Source organism: Leptopilina boulardi, unplaced genomic scaffold, assembly GCF_019393585.1.
Source record: "Leptopilina boulardi isolate dan_hultmark-lab unplaced genomic scaffold, ZJU_Lbou_2.1 LbouV2_31, whole genome shotgun sequence".
Classification (NCBI taxonomy): domain Eukaryota; kingdom Metazoa; phylum Arthropoda; class Insecta; order Hymenoptera; family Figitidae; genus Leptopilina; species Leptopilina boulardi.
In genome coordinates, this window is record NW_026137874.1 from 218,195 (window position 1) to 238,746 (window position 20,552).

Genomic DNA, 20,552 nt, shown 5'->3' on the forward strand with positions numbered 1-20,552 from the left:
TTCGCAAAGATCATCATCTACATATGTTCGTGTCAGAGGCCAAGATGGCGCTTTTGTGTTTGCAGATCAGTTAATGTCCGAAATAAATGTCGTTAAAAAAAAAGTGCAATAAAATTCAACAAAAGGAATCAATGATAAAGTGAGTGATTGTGTTTAACATTAATTCATATGAATTCGCGATATTTCAAAGAAAAGACACGTGTCTTGATGAATTTGTCGCAATTTTTTGAATAATCAAATTAGGTCCCTTAAATTTTTTTCGGTTGTGTTGTATGTCCCACCTGAGGAATGCCAGATTTTTTTCCGTCCTGATCTTGAGCACAGACACAAGCAGATTCGCTTACGTGGGGAAGACTCTGAACCGCGACCGGTGAGACTGCTTGTATCGGGGGGTCAAGGTGCTGCTCTCGTGACGTATGTGTGTCGCAGAGGGCTGCTTGGCAGACAGGCCTATCGTGTGTGTGTATAGTGTTTAAAGTGCTTTCAATTTACGATCCTGGCCTGTCCTATCAATTGGTCATCATCATCAGCTGCTGCTTTCTCAACATTGTTTTCCGAGAGATTTTTTTCACAAGGAAGAAGCAGTGGGACAAGGAGGTGCCGGAAGCAGCCGTGAATCCGGAAGCATAGCCAAGAAGATGGCCTTCAACGAGGTAAGTCAATAAAAAATTTCTGAAAAAATGCGCATTCTTCAAATTTTTTTAATATTTGCAAAATAAATCCCGTAAGTTTTCGCGATCTTTTTTAAAAACCCATCGTCAACTGCAGTTCTAACCTAACCTCAGAGGGATGAGGGGGGGGGGGACTCCTACTTGCTGATGCACAAGTTGCCAACCGTTCATGCACTTTTTAACATTCCATGCTTCTTTTTTCCTTTACTTCACTGGTTTTTCAACTTTTGTTCTTATTTTTTTATTTTTAATTCTTGTGTGTATTTTTTTCTTTTATTTGAATTCACAAAGAATTATTTAAAGAAACATCTATAGGTACAATCTACTTTGATATATATATATATACAATACTATTTACGTCATTCTTTAAGATTACTCATCCCTCATTCCAAATAAATTTCATCCTCTTTTGGTACTTTAAATCTCGGTGACGTAGATGCCCTATTTTTCAAGGTTTTAAAAGATAGAGTTCGTTTTTTTTAAAAAAACACATTTTTTTTAAAGCAATAATTTTTGCACAAAATTGATTGACAATTTTTTTATATTTACAGAAAAGAAAATCGTTATTTTGTTCTATTTCTAACAAAAGTACAAAATGCATATAATACATAACCTCTTAATAAACATTTTGTTTTGAATTTTGGGTTATAATTTATATATTGGAAAAAAACAATGATATTTAGTATTTTAATTATAAATTTCTAATTTAATTTTAATTTCTTACATAATCTTACATACTTTACAATTTTTTATAGATTTTAAAAATAAAAAATTATATAATTGTTTATAATTCTTAGGAAAGCTTTAAAAGCTTTTTTTATTTAAGAAACAATATGCCTCTGTATAATAGATTTTTATGATAGGTTAATTGTTGCTCATTTATTTCACAACATAACACAAAAAAAAACATTTCTTTCTATTGTATCAATCAGTGTTTCTTTCAGCCTACACTCGTTAACTATATACCTATTAATTATTAACTCTTCCTCTTCACGTTTTGACACAAACAATTAAGAATAATTATAAGCTACACGTATATTATTTGTATATTAAATTTCAATTTCTCACTTTGGACAACGTATACTACTTTCAATTTTGATATTAATGGATATTTAAAAATTATATATTTGAAAATATTTCTTTATACAAGAAGGAAATTTATTTATTATGCAAAAAATAATATAAATTATTATTGATTTATTTTTTTTGTATACATACTTAAAAATATGAAAATAATTTAAAAACAAAACAATGACTTAACAATTAAAAAAGAAATACATAAAAGAATTTAAATATAGTTTTTCGACATAAAGAAGCACTTAATAATTAGCGGAAGTTGTTTATCTTTTGAAACCTTTAAAATTGGATATATATATATATATATATATTGAAAGAAATTGAATGTTTTTTTCTCTCGTTTTATAAAATTTTTCTGTAAAATAAAAAGGGAATGAAATTTATTTGTTTTTTTTTGGTTTTAACAAAAATATTGTTTAAAATATAATATCATATTAGAGATAATTATTGATTATATGCTGACGTGCTAAGAACTTACATAAGTCAATTGATGATTCTCCCATAGCTTCCGAATACGTAAGAGTTTGGCCTATAAGTGACAATACGACTTATGTAAGAACATCCTTAGTACTGCAGCATACATATATGGATATATAGGGTTAATTTAGTTTGTATATATATATATATATACTCTTGATAATAAGTTAAAAAATAATTCTCTAAATTTTCGATTTTTTTCTTAATTTAATTATTTTCGAATTTTTAAATAAAAATTATGAATTCAACTATTTTATATATTTTTATTTGAAACAAATATAAATTATTCTAATCAAATATAATTTTTTTGAATTAAATACAAATTATTTGAGTCTAATTTAATTTATTTCAATCAAATATAAATTATTCTACTCAAATATAAATTATTTGAGTCTAATATAATTTTTTTGCATTAAATATAAATTATTTGAGTCTAATACAATTTATTTGAATCAAAAATAAAAATTATTTGAGTCTAATATAATTTATTTGAATCAAATATAAATTATTTGAGTCTAATATAATTTATTTGAATCAAATATAAATTATTCTAACGCAAATATAATTTTTTTGCATTAAATATAAATTTTTTGAATCAAATTTAAAAATTATTTGAGTCGAATATAATTTATTTGAATCAAATTTAAAAATTATTTGAGTCTAATATAATTTATTTGAATCAAATTTAAAAATTATTTGAGTCTAATATAATTTTTTTGCTTTAAATATAAATTATTTGAATCAAATATAAATTATTCTATTCAAATATAATTTATTTGAATTAAATAAAAATATATTTTTCTTAATTCTGAAAAAAATTTTGGATTCTCTCTCGACAAAATTCTATATATATTTCTGCAATATTTTTTCTAGGTTTGAAATTTTATGAATAGACAAACTGTATATGCAAATTCGTAATATATACAAATCCGTTGATTTCGTGATACTCGATTCTATGAAGGAATTTGAGTCAATGGGAAATCTTCTTAAAGGATATACCGTTGCTCCCGTGTTAGTAGTAGTAGTTGGATATGTATTTATATATATTCTGTCCTCTCTCTATACAGTGTTGAAGCGCGTGCCGTTTTATCGTTACATACCAATCCGCTTTTAATTCAACACACTCGTCGAGATGCGATCTTTTTTGGAAAAAAAAAAAAATAAATAAACTCCCCAAATTAATGTGGAAAAATAACGGATCTGATACTAATTTTAAACATTTTTTTATTTTAAAAATATATAAAAGAGGAAAAGAATTTTTTTTTAGTTTTTCTCGTTAAAAATCTGTGGAAAAATATAAAATTTTTGATTTTATAAATAATTTATAGGTAATTAAAAGTTAGTTGCAATTCGTGCATTGACCTGTTTAGACATGCTTAACGTCAGTGTAAATTTTGTAATTTTAATTACATTTTTTCTTGCTTTTTAATTTTTTCTTTATTCCGGTAGTGTTTGAATATTTTTAAAATCGCGAACTATTAAATATTTAGAAAAAATATTTTATTATATTATTATTATTATTATTATTTATTTATTATTTTATATTTTATTTATTAAAATTCAAAAAACGTGGTTTCCGGAATTATGGAAATTTTTTCCGCACATCTTATCGTTTTTGAAATAAACACTGAAAAAAAAATTTATTTGATTCAAATACACTTGATTAAGTTGACTATTATATCAAATAACTATTTAATTGAACAAAATAATTTTTATTTGAATTAATAATTAAATAATAATTGTATTTGAATCAATAATTTTTGTATTTGAAACAAATACAACAATTTAATTGGACTCATATGATAATTATTTGTTACAAATAAATATTTATTTGCGATAATAATTATAAGTAATCGATTATTTGAATCAAATAATTTTGTTTTTTTCAGTGTACAATATCGCAGACTATGGTTAGAGATGTATTTTATTATTTATTTAAATTTATTAATTTATTATTTATATATTATTATTTTATAATAATTATCGTAAAATTGTTTTTCTACTAAAAAAATTTAAAAGTATCGTAATTTTCTTAACAAAAAGTTTCGTTATATTTATCCTGTATTTTAAAATTGAAAATACATTTTTGTACTAAATTTCCGCATTGTAGGTCAAAATAGTAAGTGGGGGACACAAAATTTCGAATACACTGAAAAAAAAATTTATTTGATTCAAATACCGGTGTATTTAGTTATTACGCAAATAAATATTTACTTGAATCAAATATATAATATTTGATTCAAATAAGAAATATTTGATTCAAGTAAATATTTATTTGATAATAACCAAATACACCGGTATTTGAATCAAATAAATTTTTTTTTCAGTGTATAGGAAAAAACGTGAATTTTTCTTTATATATTAAAAAATAATTATTAATTTCTTTTTTTTATTAATATTTCTAAATTAATTTATATTTTATAAAATGTAAAAAAAAGTATTTCTTCTTTTTTTTTTTTCTTTATAGAGTCGCGAATGTAAATTTATGTCCCTTGTCCGAATGGATATCGAACCCAACAAATTCTTTTTCTCCTTAAGGTTTCGGTAGAAACATGAGAGTTTCTTGAACTTTTATACTGTTTTTTCGTGGGTGGGAAAGCTTTTTATCTCTTCCATGGAAAAAGAAGTAATTCCAGAAGCAGACACCCCTTCCACAAAGGGATCCCACGTGGTATTATGTTGGATTGGATAGTTACGTAGTATGTAGTTTTTTTTTTGCGAATACATGGGAATCACCCTCCTCCCTCCCTCCTTTCTCCCTCAAAAAAAAGGATGATTGGTGGGGGGGGGGGTGGTTGTGTGCGTTGCGTCGTGTGCGAGAGAATTGGTGGCGGCGGCGCCGCGACGCTACCATCCCTTGCATGGTTTCTCACAAGAAGATTCTCCAGTCGATCCGCCGCGGTTTACCTGCATGTTAACTCGGATTTACTTCCCCCATATATCAAATACTCTCTTTCTCTCTCTCTCTCTCTCTTAAATCATTTTAACTTTTTACATTTATCCTCATATATTTAAAAAAAAAGGAAAAAAAAATTAAACTTTTATTTAAGCCGTTAGTAATTAATTTAAAAAATTTTAAATATTATATATTAAGAGGTATAAAGGGTTGAATTTAATATTTTTTTTTGAAAAAAAAAAAAAAAAAAAACAGAAGTGGCATATTTTATCGATATTTTATATTTAAAACATTTATAATTTTTCTTATGTATTGAAATATTTGTTAATTTTTATTATTTAATTGATAATAATTTAATTATATTTTTATTGATATTATATTTTATTTCAATTAAGAAAAATTCTTTTTTAAAAAAAAGTTTGTTGTGTTTCGTTGCGTGACTGCGTTTTGCAGCGATATCTCCGTTTGAGCTTGAAATTATTATATTTAATTTTATATTTTATTTCATGTAGTTGATGTCTGACGGTATTTGAAAAAAATAAATTTATTTTATTATTATAAATATATTATATATTATTATATATTATTATTATTATTATTATTATTACTATTATTATTACTATTATTATTATTATTATTATTATTATTATTATATATTATATATTATAATAATTATTATTATATTAAACTTTTAGGGAAGTAAGAAATTATTTTAAAATAAAAACCGTATAAAATATTATATAATTTTTACGAATGTTATAGAAAAAAAAAATTCTTTCAAATCAAGTGGTAAATAATTCAATAAAAAAAAAAATTATAAAATTAATTATCAAATTATATTAAAATATTATTATATACATATTTTAACTTATAATTTTTAATTAAATTATGATTATTATTTCAATAAGAATTAACAGCTTTGTGTAACATTTTTTTTGTTTTTTTTTTTTTTTTAATTCTATTACAATTTGATTTTATTAATTAAATTAATTGAATTTCTGGGTCAATCTGATGATATACAAATTGGTTTAGAAGATTAAGCATCGAACGATGTAATACAAGTCTTGTAAGTAAATTAAAAACACTGTAATCAAATTAAAAATTAATTCAAAATAACTATATATATATACAGGGTGATTTTTATGTTCCGAACCGTCTAAGAAATTTTTTTAATTCCACTATTTTTTGTTTAAAAATCGAAAAAATGAGATTAAAAAAAAAAAATTTTTAGGGGATCCGGAATATAAAAATCACCCTGTATAGTTATTTTGAATTAATTTTTGAATTTGATTTTTATCAATAATTAATTACGAAGCTGAAGTACGCAACGTTTATATATAAACGATTTTTAAAAGAAATAATTTTTTAAAATGAAAAATTCTATAATTTTTTTCCTTAAAAAATATTTCTTGTAGTTTTCATTAAACAACAAATTATAAAAAAATATTTTTTAAGGAAAAAAAATCATAGAATTTTTCATTTTAAAAAATTATTTCTTTAAAAATCGTTTATATAAAACGTTGCGTACTTCGTAATTAATCACAATAAAAAAGTATAAAATTAGAAAAATAATACATAAAATTTATAATGTCGATTTAATTATTTAAGCTTTTTGTATACATTATTACGTTTGTAAACCCAAAGTAAATTGGATGTTAAAAACAAGATTATGTTATAAGTCTTTTTTAAGAATTCCAAAAGAGAAAAACTATCGTTTCTCATATTCTAAGTTTAGTTTTTGTGGTACATATCTATTTTATTGTTGTCAAATAATCGATTTTTAGTTAAAAATTTATAAAAGATAATAATATTATTATATGTTTTACACGGAAGAACTCGAGAAAATTAATATTACTGAAAATTCAATAATTTTAAATTTAAAAAAAATTAAATTTAAAATTAAAATTAAAAATTAAATTTTTTTTTAAATAATATTTATTTGTTCAAAACATTTTTTTAAATTCTAAAAAATTTATTGTAATTTATTTTTTATAATAAGACATTATTGATTGTGGGAATAATTTTAAAGGAATGACTTAAATATTTATTATATAGAAGGAGATGCAATAATTCAGAGAATTGAGGGAATCTATTTTCGCGCATAGTTGAAAACTTATTGAATATCTGTCATATGGGGAAAGTGAATTCTGTATTGGGAATACTTATCAATTATTTCTCTAATTAAAATAATATCAACTATATTTAAATATACATTTAATGTGAATAAAATTAATTATAAATTATTTACATAATTTTTTCATTTTTAAATGATATTTAAAATTCGCTTCTGTTTCCGATTTTCAAATAAAAACATTAAATCTCCAGACTTTGTGCGGTTTCTTTTAGATTTAAAACGAAAATTCAATTAGGCTTTCAATTTCAATTTGAAACTAAATTCAATTTCTTTTCTTTATGTGGAAATTAAATATATTCCATTTCGAGAATTTGAATTTAGATTTCAAAATAAAAAGAGAAATTAAATTTAAAATTAATATAAAAATTTAACAAAAACGTTTCCATTGTGGAGGAAATTTTTTTTTTTTTTATTATAGAAATTAGAAGAAATTTCAGTTATTTTAGAATTTAAAAAACATTTCTATTTTTTGTATATAGATAACTATATATAGAAAAGTATCATTTAGTTTCCATATATGTATTACTAAAGAATAAAATATGCCAACTCTGTTTTATTTCTGTTATTAGTGGAGTTAAATGTACGTTTCATGCAAAATATTTGGAGCATGTAAATATTTTATTTTTTAAAAAACCGGATTTTAGGTCAGGTATCTGTTTTATAAAAAAAAATTTCCATTTTTTTTAATTCAAATTACGCGGAATTGGAATCGATGTTTCTGAATATTAAAAAAGAAAGAAAAAAAAAAAGTAGAATAGTGCAACACGTGCTTGAATTATTATTCACTCACGAGGTTCGGCTGACACACACGTAACGTCTGTCGATAATAGACATCAACTTATTGTGACATTCAGTACTGTTATTCTACGATAGGATTCATGAAAACTGGTCTACAGAAATCCTTTTGCCACATTGACATGATGGTCGTGTTAACTATGAATAGAAACACGTTTGAATTAGACATATTCATTGAGACTTTATATCGTAACAGTTTATTGAGAAAGCTCAATCAATTCCGGTGTGTGTTCTATATTTTATTAGTCTTTTTTTTCTAATTTAAAAAATTTTTTTAAATTTATTTAATACTTTTTCACACTTTTATTAAAATAAAAAAAAGAAATGTTTCAATTTTATTTAAAAAACCTTTTTTTCTCTTTAATGAATAGTTAAAATTTATGTGATAATTATAACTGTTTTGCATCGCAAACTGATATACTGCAGTCATATATTTTAAGTTTGTATTATAAATATATATATATATATACGGATAAGTAAAACAGTTACGTAAATGGTTTTACACGTATATATCTCTCTCTCAAAGCTGTATACAAATATGGAATGGTTATATTCTTAAATTTGTTTCTTGAAGAGAAAATTTTTATATTTATAGCATCAAAAAAACTTGAAACATTAAAAATACGTTCTTTTTTTTTTGTTAGAATGGTAACCAGTTCGTTTCTTAAATTCACAAAAAATTGTAGTGAAAAATAACTTGATTAAAAATTTGCTTTAATAAAAATTTATATTTCGCGAAAATAGAAATTCGTTCTCTCATAAAAGTAAAATGAAAAATTCGAATAAAGAGGAATATTCCTTATGTTTTGATGTTAATTTAATATAATTTTAAACACCATTTGTATATTTACATATTGGAAATATTAAAATTTATAGACTTTGAAAGTAGTTCCTTTTATTCGAAAAGAAAAATAAACAGTCGTTAGTTTCTACTTTCCAAAAGCAGGTTTAGGTGATTATTAAACAGGTCGCTGATTATATTCATCTTGAAAAATTGTCTTTAATTTATAGTTAGTGGTGATTTTTTTTTTTTTTTTTTTGATTTCCGGAGGAAAAGAATTGAGGTTGTTATTTCGAGTCACTGGAAAGTAATCTGTTAATTGAAAAATCGATAGGTTGTGAAATATAAAATCAAAGTTTACGAGGATAAATGTATAAAAGTGTATGTGGTGGTTTTTTTTTTTACAGAAAAATAATATTGTAGGCTATAATATAAATTTTTATTTCGAATTTTATCAAAAAGGAAGTAATTTTTATAACGTGTAATCAAAATGTTTGCCGCTATGGTGCTTCATAAACATTATAAGAACTATAATTCACACCATCATGCCAGCAACAATAATTCTATCAACAATAGTAATAACATCAATAATAATCATATAAACAATAATAACATCAATAATAATCGATGTCTGAATTCTAAAGAGGTGAGTTTTTTATAATTTGAATACATATTTCTAACTACTTTTTATATTATCGAAAATATGCAGAATCTGTATCGTTTTAAATTCTGTATTTGTAAATGTTTTGTGTAGAATCATCAATAATTTCGCCCTTTTTCTTTTCCTGAAATATTACGGATAATTAATTGTGAGAAGGTGGAAGGTTAGAAATTTAAATGAATTATAGTGATCTATAAACTGGATCTCATCTCGTAGGAAATTTATGCAAATGAAGGTAACTGATTAAATTCCTTGTGCCATCGTTTCTCTGATAACGAAAAGCTTGAAAAGCATAATTTTTCAACTATTTTCAATAGTAACATCCTCTTGCATACATTCAGAAAATTGAAGATTCAGAATCTTGCAGATTAAATATTTAAAAATGGTCCATATAATGATTCGTATTGTATTTAAAAATGCGGTAAAATCTGTTAATTCAAAAATATAATTATCTTATTGCTGCGTATCGTTACGGTAATCGATTTTAATAATATAATATACGAAATCATAAATTGTATATAATTCCGGAAAATTATAGCTTACGTAAATTCTTCCGCATGCACTCTTTTATATATGTATTATATTTCCTGTGAGAGGTCAATAACAGGAAAAGTTCGTCAAAAGCTACCGTATAGTGTGTGGACAATTTAATGATAATGGCTGTAGCTCTATAACCTTGCAGCACAATCTCTTCCTCTCTATCGCATTGTATCCTTTCTAGATATAATTCAGAATTTCTTGGTATTAGTTTCAATATCGACGAAACTATGATCAAATTCCCATTATATACATAGTTTGTATAGACCATACATGATCTAATCAAGTCTACCTGTACATCAAACTTTAATGAAGTTTGTGGTTTCATATGAACAAGTTTATCGGCATGAAACTTTAAATCATATAAATTTATATTATAAAAAAAAAAATTTCCTCAGTATAAACGCATTTTATATACACTGTCGTGACCTCGTCAAATGCCAAAGCGACATTTGAAAGGATATTGGTCTTTAATACCAACCACTTTCAATTTCTTCATATAGAAGATGGCGGTTATAAAGATTTACCAAAACTAATTCTAATTTGGGTTTAATTAATTTCTTTTTTTAGTAGCCCAATTCAGTCTTGATAATACAGTATAATAAAATTGATGATACTGGTGTCATATAATTAGGATTTAAAGATTATTGATTGTCATCATCATTATCTTCTGTACAAGAGTAGGTCATTATTTAATACAATCTTATGAGCAGTCGTATATATATATATATATATATATATATTTCCGTGTTTCACGTTTCGGTGCATAAGCGCAATGTGTTACTGGTTTGGAACTACATGTATGACTGTATATATATGTATAGAAAAGTATATATGGAATAGATGTTCTAACATTATAACCCTTGACGATATAACTCGTCGTCGCCTTTCACTTCGCTATACTTTACTTCGACTTTACTTCATTATCTGCAGCCGTATAGTTGTGCAACGACATTTTAGTTCGAATATTACGAAATGCCGGGTATGTATCTTTCCTTGCAGATTCGTAATTGCTAATTGCTAATTGGAATTTTTGTCGTTAAAAGTCCATCTATCTTCTATTAGTAACTATATATATATATATATATATATATATATATATATATATATATAGAGAGAGAGAGGTCATCGAGTACGTGCACTTTGCAAGCCATTGACCGCACTTTTCCTAGTGTACCGGAAGTCTTTTTTTATCCATTTGCCTCCGTGACTGTTACAGGAATCAAGCGGAACATCGCGATTACCTTGATGAAGTATTTACCGCTACTTTATCGATCCTCCTTTGGTACATCGACCAAACTTTATATAAAGTTCATTATAACCCGTGTACAAGTAGACACATGTTGCATTTGTTTCCTTTTTTTTTTTTTTTAAAAGAAAGCTAGGAATTTTGGAAAATTTTAACATAACTTTTTAGGTGAATTTTAGGTAGGTTTTAATAATTATATTATACTTGTGCGGAAAGAATTAAAAAAGAATTACTTTTGGAACATAGTAGTACTAATTTTGAAATGTGGGGAATTAAAATAAGCAAAATTGTATTAAAATAATAAGCGTTGCAGCTAATTTTAATGCCTTTTAATTTTCTGTGTTATTGATAAACAAATTTTGGTTGAAGTAACTAGAATTCTGGTTAGGATTTAAAAATTACGATTGGTGTTTTCAAAATTCTAGTTAGTTGTTAACTGGAATTTTTTTAAATGGCAGTAATTCTACCCCTAATTTTCCGTCTTAACATCAGAAATAACAGTTATATACCATTTTTATAATGCGCTGCACGACAATTATTTCTTAGTACGAGTCATGATTCTCGAAAAAACCGCAGAAGCATATCAAGCATATATTTTTGTAAAATTTTTTTAGTATACCTATAATTCAAGGTCGTTTTTGTATATATTGTGATTAATAATCGGTTTCATCTTTAAATAAAAGCGAACAAGGTTAGTATTTTCCCATCCGACCTCATTGGTTGGAAATCCGTTATGTTGTCCGTAAGAGCGTAAAGATTAAAACCATGGTACCATGATATTGATCGTATATATACACACATTTCTAAACTGATAATATGTCTATCGACAAGATTATATAGTTGTATATCTTTATATTTATATAAGGAATGTAGGAGAGATATATATATAAAAACGTTAATTAATCAGTGACACATGATTCTATAATAATTGATCTTCCGCAGTTTCTTACACATTGTCATCATAATTTAAAATTCGCTAAATAATTTCCAGTATTTTTATAAATATATAAAAATAAGAAATGAGATTTTTAAAATTTCTCTTTTTTTACGTTATATTTCCTTGTTTTTTTTTTTCTCTCTGACATTCTAAATAGGATTGAATTAACGTGTGTTACAAACTCCCCTTTTCTAGTTAACCATTGGCCCTTTTCTAGATAAACTGTAAAAAGAACACATACAGCATGACATTTTGTCCCTGAACGTCGCTCAGGCGTGATGTCGAAACAATAGTGCATCAACAATGTGATTTCCGGTAAATAGTATATAAACTATTACAAACTGCACCTCAAAATTTGTTTCCATGTCTTTAGTTTTCCTCATATGCGTCTATAAATTAATTTCAAATACAAATAAAAATCTATTATTATTTATATTCATTGTAGAAAAATGACGATATTATTACTGTCTAAAAATATCATTATACTAATTATAAAAATTCTTTTTGTTTCAGGTGAGTTGCAGTATCAAGTACATTTTACAAACATAAAGAATCCGTAAGTTTTTTATTGTTATAATTATAATTTACCGTTTGTTCAGTATATACGTGAGTGTTTTGAGACATGTCACCGAGAAAAATTTGTTATGGTTGGGGATTTTATAATTTAGTTTTCAAAAAGGAACGAATACGTGACATTAATGGAAATATTTTTTCTTTCGGACTGATTTTTTTTTATCTGAATTGTAATTTACTACACTGAAAAAGGGGGATTGGTATTGACAACCAAACGTTTGGTTAGTATTTAAGCAACCAAATTTTTTTTTTGTTGAATCAACAAAATTTTGGTTGTCCCAATCAAACTTTAGGAGAACAAAAATCCTTTTTTTCTAATTTTAGTTGTGTCAAACAAATTTTGATTGAGACAATTAAAATTTTGTTCATTCAACAAAAAAATTTTTGTTGCTTAAATACCAACCAAACGTTTGGTTGTCAATATACCAAACCCTTTTTTCAGTGTAGAATTCTTAAAACGCCGAATTTTCATTTAAACGAAATTCGTCCATTTTAAAATCGGAATTTAAAACAAAAAGTTGATGCGGATGAAAATTCGGCAATTATGGGTAAAAATTCGATTTAATAAGAAATTCAATTTCCAAATACTACGGAAAATGAAAATTCTACACTGAAGAAAAGGTTTGGTTTTGACAACAAAACGTTTTAAACACATTTTCTTTATTGCCTCAACAAAATTTTGATAATCCCAACCAAATTTTAGTTTTGCTAACAAAAATTTTGTTTGTGCCAACCTAATTTTGATTGAGACATCAAAAATTTTGTTGAGGCAACAAAGAAAATGTGTTTAAAACGTTTTGTTGTCAAAAGCAAACCCATTTTTCAATTACTAATCCTTTCGAAAATGATTCTAATGAATCTCCAAAAAACTAGGGAGATTTTTTAGCCCTCTCATCATCACTTTCATGCGAAATATTTTTTCATTTTGCATTTATTTGTATATATATATATATATATATATATATGTATACCGTGAGCCAATTTCTTGCACCACGGGTACCAGTATAATATACACTCTTAGTGTCTACTACTTGGGTATACTACTTTCGGTTCTCTTCCCACTCCAATATAAAATCAAGACTCCCGCGCCTTTCTTCGCGAGGCTACACCGCATGTGTCAGTTCGCGTCCATCCGCAGGTATTAACTGACTGATGATCAAAGACGATGATGATGATCTTATTATGGAATCGATCAATCGATTCGTGAGATCAAAAAAAAAAATCGTAATTTTTCTAAAGTGAAAAATGTTTGTGCTTTGATATAATAGTGAATGTTTTGTGTGTAATAAGGATTTATTCATTGATATTTGTTTTTTTGTTAATGATTGAAGTGAAAAAAAAAATAAAATTAAATCTCCAGTTGTGTAATTTGATGATAGTTGATCTAAAAAGTAAGACAGTGCATTTTAGGGCACGATAATTCCTCCAGTGGCTGGATTATGTAGAGCATAAAATGGCTGGTGCCGCAGCCTGCGGGCGTCGTAGGCGCGGAAAAGGCAAACATGCAAGATAAGAGCATTTGAAGTTACACTGAGGCTATATAATATAGCATTTGAAGTTATAAAAAATACAGAAAGAAAAAAATTAGGAAAATTCGATTATTTTTGAATTATTATACATTCGTTTGTTTTGTTATGAAAAAAAGTTTCGGGAAAAATGGTGCAAAGTGATACATTGCAGATAACTAAATTTTGGAAGCCCCTTTTTTTAATGATTAAAATGTCTGTAACTCATATTTTTTTTAAATTTATTTATTTATTTTGAGAAAAATATGCTTAACGCAGTACACTGTGAAAAATATATGCTATTGAATCAACGGCATTTCTGCCAAAGGTATAAAAATTATTGATTCAAAAGCATATGCTGTAGAATTTATAAAAATATATGATATAAATTCCATATCATATGCTTTTGAATCAATAATTTTGATACCTTTGGCAGAAATGCTGTTAATTTTAATAGGATATTTTTTTCAGTGTATAAAAATTATTCATTTAGAAGCAAATAGAAGTTGAAAAATTGATTCTATAAGCATATATGCTTTCACTCTCTAAATCTGAATTAGTAAAAATGTTTACTAATTTAAATGAGTGACTCACTTTTTGCTTTAGAATTAGTTAAATTTTACTAATTGTTAGTAAAATTTTACTAATTGAGAAGTGAGTCACTAATTTAAATTAGTTAACATTTTGACTAATTCAGATTTAGAGAGCAAATCAATAATTTTTATGCCTTCAGTATTTTCCGGATTATACATTTTAGAATTCTAATTTTGAATTTTAGTTTTTTGTTTAGAAAAAATTAAATTCCAAATTTTCAATAAGTTGTGAATTTAGGCATAGTATTTTGGAAATTAATTTTCTATTATTCTTCATTTCAAAAATTATTTTGGTATGTTTATTCTTGTGATAAGATTCGTTTAAAAATATCTCGATATAAAAAAATTATCCCACTCTTGGTTGAAATTCACTTAATTCTTTATTTGTGTACTGTCATTTTATTTTTTTTGAAAAATTATTTATCAAACTTGTGTATTCTGATAGGCTATTGAAGAATTTTTCCTTTTTAATTATCAAATGCAATATGTTTATGACATACCTTGACATTCCGATGTTGGAAAATTTTTTTTTGAAAAAAAAAATGGTGTTAAATTTACATATTTTTTATTCCATATGAATAGTATTATAATGACGTTATGTATATACATTTTTAGTTGTAGAATATGTCATGGAGATGATAGGTAGTTTAGAATTATTTAATAATTATTCAATTTATGTAAAATATATTTACTCGAACTTTTCTATTTTTATTGAAATTAGAATCTTTCTCGTGTATATATATATATATATATATATATATATATTCAGAAGGGTAAAAATTATTTTCAAGAATTTTTGACGTATCTGAATGAAGAATCAAATTAAAAAAATAGATTTTTATGTTGATATTAATTAATAGTTTTGTAAACCTTTGATTGAGAACCGAAATTAAAATTTTTGGATATGATAATAGGTTTAAAGATATATCTTTAGTTTTCAATTGTCACGCATGTGTCATCTTGCAATTATGAAATATTTTGCTTAATTATTTTTACATTCATCAATGATACATTTTTTTTCTCTTCATTTAAAAATCAGAGCACGTAAAAAGAGGTGCTGAAAATTTTTTAAGTATATTTTACAGATCTTTGACCTTGTATTTCTTATTTAAAGAAAAAATTTTTCTTTTCCATTAGCTAAAAATGAAATTTCCAAATATTTGAAGGAGACAAAAATTTTATCTTAATATTTGTGTCTCGTTTTTTCAAATAGTAAAGATAAAAATTTTTTAACTTTATTTGGAATAGTTTTAAAGAGTTACTATTAACTCGAAAATAATTATTAAAAAAAAATTGATAATTAAATTCAAAGATATAAAAAATAAAAAAACAATTTTTCTTATGCAACAATTTTTGATTCGATGATTTTGATTTTATTCCAAGAAAGTTTATTAGAATGACGAAAAGATTATTTTCATCTTCTATTGAAAGATAATCTTCTTTTTCTTCTTCTTCTTCTTCTTTTTTTTCTTCTTTTGTTATTGACAAGAGATTATTTACTTTCCTCATAAGGTAAATAAAGATAATCTTAGAATTCTTCTTTTTCTGAATATAAGATTTAATGCATCCAAATTCGGAACATATAAAAGTTTTCGGAAATATTTTCTAATAATCGTCAAATTAAATTTATAATTGATTATAATTGATGGAAATATATTTGAACTAATCAAGTTATTGCTTATGCGAGAACGAGTTTCTTTGAATTGCTTTTCGCTATTCTTGTAAGTATAGGTATATATATATGAGGTTTGTGTGCTGTATTTGTCCATTTACTTTCACTATAGTTGAGAAAGTGAAAGACACCAAGTGACCGAACTCTTATATAAATTAGATGTTTCTTAGAAGGAAAAGAAAAAAACAAGATTTTTATTAAAAAAAAAAAAAAATTAAAAAATTAGGAAAAAAAAACTTTTAATAATAAAAATTTACGATTCGATGCATTGTAGAGAATTATAATGGGATATGCTTTTACAAAATTAGATATAATATTTATTATTATAAATGACAACAATTTGATTTATATCTTTTCAGTAGTTGGAGCACATTAAGTTTGCGAAAGTTGCTAATTTTCTCCCAAGTTTTTATATATGTGACGAGAATAATTCTTTTCTATAAACTATCTGTATCTTTATGAACTTTTGTCTTTCTTTTGTGTTTTAATTAATTAAAATGGTTTTTAACTTTCAATTTCAAGGTTTTCGATTCATTATTTAATAAAAAAATTTATTCAATTCAAATAATCGATTACTTGACCACAAGTAAATATTTACTTGAAGGAAATAATTTTTTAATACAAATAATTGAATTAATATATAATAATTAATAATAAAAATAATTAATAATAATAATAATAATAATAATAATAATAATAATTATAATAATAATAATAATAATATACAAATAATAATATACAAATAATTTCTGTATTTGAAAGAAATAAAATTTGACTCAATAATGAAAAATTTTTTTTTCTTTTATTCAAATATTCGATTACGACTATTATTAATTTACTTGAACCAAATAATTTTTATTTGAATTAAATATAATTGTATTTGAATTAATAATTTCTGTATTTAAAATAAATACCGTTTAATTGACTCTACACTCAGAGAAATGGTATATTTGTCTCCGAGCCTACTAAATCATTTATTTGTTGCAAATATATTTCATTTCATTGAAATAAAAAATTTATTTGAGCCAAAGAAAAATTTATTTCTGACAAATAAAATTTTTATTTACGCCAAATAAATAAGTTAGTAGGCTCTGAGACAAATATACATTTATTTAATTCAAATATATTTTATTTGGTTCAAATAAATCATTTCTCTGGGTGATAATAATTATTTAATATAAATATTATTATTGGATATTATTTGATAATAGTCAAATAACTGATTATTTGAAGCAAATAAATTTTATTTTTTTTTTATTGAAATAATAATTATTTAAATAAATATTTGGATAATAGTCGATTATTTCAATTAAATTTTTTTTTCTCAGTGCATAATATATTTTGTCAATAGAATATTTTTATAGAATTTTAAGAACTATTTTTAATTATTTTAATGATGTATTTTTGATAATCATCAGGGAAAAGTAATAAATTTAAAGTAGAATTTGGATTTTTTTGGGAAAAAGAGAAAAAAAAAAGTTACGAAATTGGAAAGAGAGGATAAGTTTGCCTATATATATATATATTATACAGCCTTAGGCAGTATTGTGTGAGACAGAAGCAATAAGATACAGTTACAACTTTTTCTCTTGCTCCTGGATGCTTAAGCTTCTTTCTTCAAGGTTACGACAAAGGAAATCCCCTCTTAACACTAACGCACTTTTACGGTTGATGATGCAAATGCGTTCCATTGTTATTTTCTTGAAAAAAAAAGAAGACGCAGAGATATATATATATATATATGATTCATGTGCGCAGATTAATATACTTTTTTTTTCCAATTTTTATTTTTCTATTTTCCATATAGGGGATAGTCCAACTTTCAATTTCCTTTTTTAATTATAGAAAAAAAATTTACACTCAAATTATAATGAGAAATGTTGATTGTTCCGTTGTCATAGCATATATATATATATATATATATATATATATATATAGTTTCATCTAAGTAAAGTAATTTAAAATTTTATGATCCTACTCTCTTTTTTTTTATCGTTGTTCTGAATGTAGCTTTTCACTTTGCACGAAACTGACGTTGAAACTTTTTTCCCGCATTTCTCTTTTCCCTTTATTTTTCAGAAAACTCTTCAGAAAATTTTTTGTTCCGGAAATTGGGAACTTTTTTTTTTTTTTTTTTTTAAACCAATTGTTAAAATAAAGTCAACAGGTATTTTTTTTTTTGATAGTATTTTTAGAGAAAGTTTTACAAAAGAATGAAATGTATAGCGCAAAAATGGAATAGATTCTCTTGCAATTTGAAATGTTTTCTTTTTTGATAAAAAAAAAAAAAAAATGTTGGGCGTTTGTTGTCATATATATGTATATTGCTTCACTCCCTCTATTGTACTATAAAAGGACGTGTCACAATTATTTTCACGAGATATATATATATATATATATATATATATATATATATATATATATATATATATATATATATATATATATATATATATATATATATATATATATATATATGTTGCCTAATAAAGCAATCCTTTCATATAAAATCACCTACGCATTGTGATTAGCAATTAGCTGACAGTTAACATCTGTCAATAAATATTGAATCCCGGTTTAATGGAAATTACGTGTCAGAAGTATATTTTATTTATCATAATTTTTTATTAATTATTTATTAAATATAAAAAAAATTATTTATTATAAAATATTTATAATTAAAAATAATTTATTAATTTTTTTTATTTTCTTATTTTTTTTCTCTTAAAAAAGTGATTATTTATTTTATAATCTGTTTGCTATTTCCATTTTTTTTTTTTTTTCATAACAAAGAATTTTTTTTTTTTTATAATGAAAATTTGTTTTTTAATTTTGTCGATAATTTTTTGTCGATTTTGAGAATGGAAATTTAAATTCATTTTAAAAAAGGATTATTCAATTTTGATAAACGATAACAGACATATAATAATCTATCCTTCCTTTGTGCTTTCAACTCGATTATCCCACGTTTTCACATGACAAAGACCGCGTCTCGCAAACGCAGCCGAAAACGAGAGTTTAGTATACTATAAATATAATATATATATATATATATATATATATATATATATATATGTGTGTGTGTGTGTGTGAAAAAATTAATTACCGTTCACACATTGTGAATGAATAATAATAATAATTGAAGAAATTTTTAAAACCATATAAATTACAAATAAATTAATTTAAATAAATTAATTAAATGAATTAATTAAATGAATAAAAATAATAATAAAAAAATTATAAATAAATAATAAAAATAATAAAAAAAATATGAATAAATAATAATAATAATAGTAAACTCCCAATAAAATTATATTAATCAATTTGTTTGCTTAATTTTCCATTTAAAATATCATTTATTATCAATTATTCCGCGACGAATAATTTTCTATGTTATATAAGAAAATTAATAATTTGAATGTATATATTGAAAATTATTACGCGATGACTAATTTCAATTATTATTCTCTCACCGCAGAAAGAGAGAGAGAGAGAGAGAACAATGAACCATCCTACTCTCCTCAATCGAAGTTGTCTATCCCTCTTTATATATATATATATTGTGAGTTAATATTTCCTTATATCCATAAATAGATTACATAATAGCTTAATAGATTTTTATAGATCTATTATTTTCTATTTTTTTTTCCACATAATATTTATTATGAAATATTAATAATTTAATTTAATTGAAAATCAGTTTTTTCGTACCGGAAAAAAATTAAAATAATTATTATTATTTATTTTCAACAACAAAATATTTATATAAAAATTATTTGGTTGAGACATTTTGTGTGACAAAACATTTTTTTTTTTTTTTTGGAATTGTTTATTAATTTTTAAATAATCAAAATTTGATTGTAGTGATATGAAAGAAAAAAAAAGTTCTTGCACAAATATGTTTTGTCGCTCAGAGACAAATATTTTAACTTTTGTAATTTATTTTTACATACACGTATATATATATATATATATATAGATTCATAAAATTTAT

The 20,552-nt window shown here is 24.0% G+C and overlaps 1 protein-coding gene across 4 annotated transcripts in view; it reads left to right on the top strand.

The window, feature by feature from the left end:
• Window positions 1-19: 19 nt before the first annotated feature.
• The window catches only part of LOC127283222 (serine/threonine-protein kinase 25), a 37,419-nt gene continuing 16,886 nt past the window's right edge, over window positions 20-20,552 (top strand). The window contains exons 1-2 of one of the 4 annotated variants that reach the window (XM_051307943.1): window positions 5,113-5,321; window positions 9,239-9,477. In XM_051307943.1, coding sequence (XP_051163900.1) covers window positions 9,322-9,477 — 156 coding nt within the window. In that variant the 5' untranslated portion in view covers window positions 5,113-5,321; window positions 9,239-9,321. Of the gene's footprint in view, window positions 654-5,112; window positions 5,322-8,968; window positions 9,478-20,552 lie in introns of those variants that run through there. The other 3 variants (XM_051307944.1, XM_051307945.1, XM_051307942.1) reach the window with 3 other exon arrangements.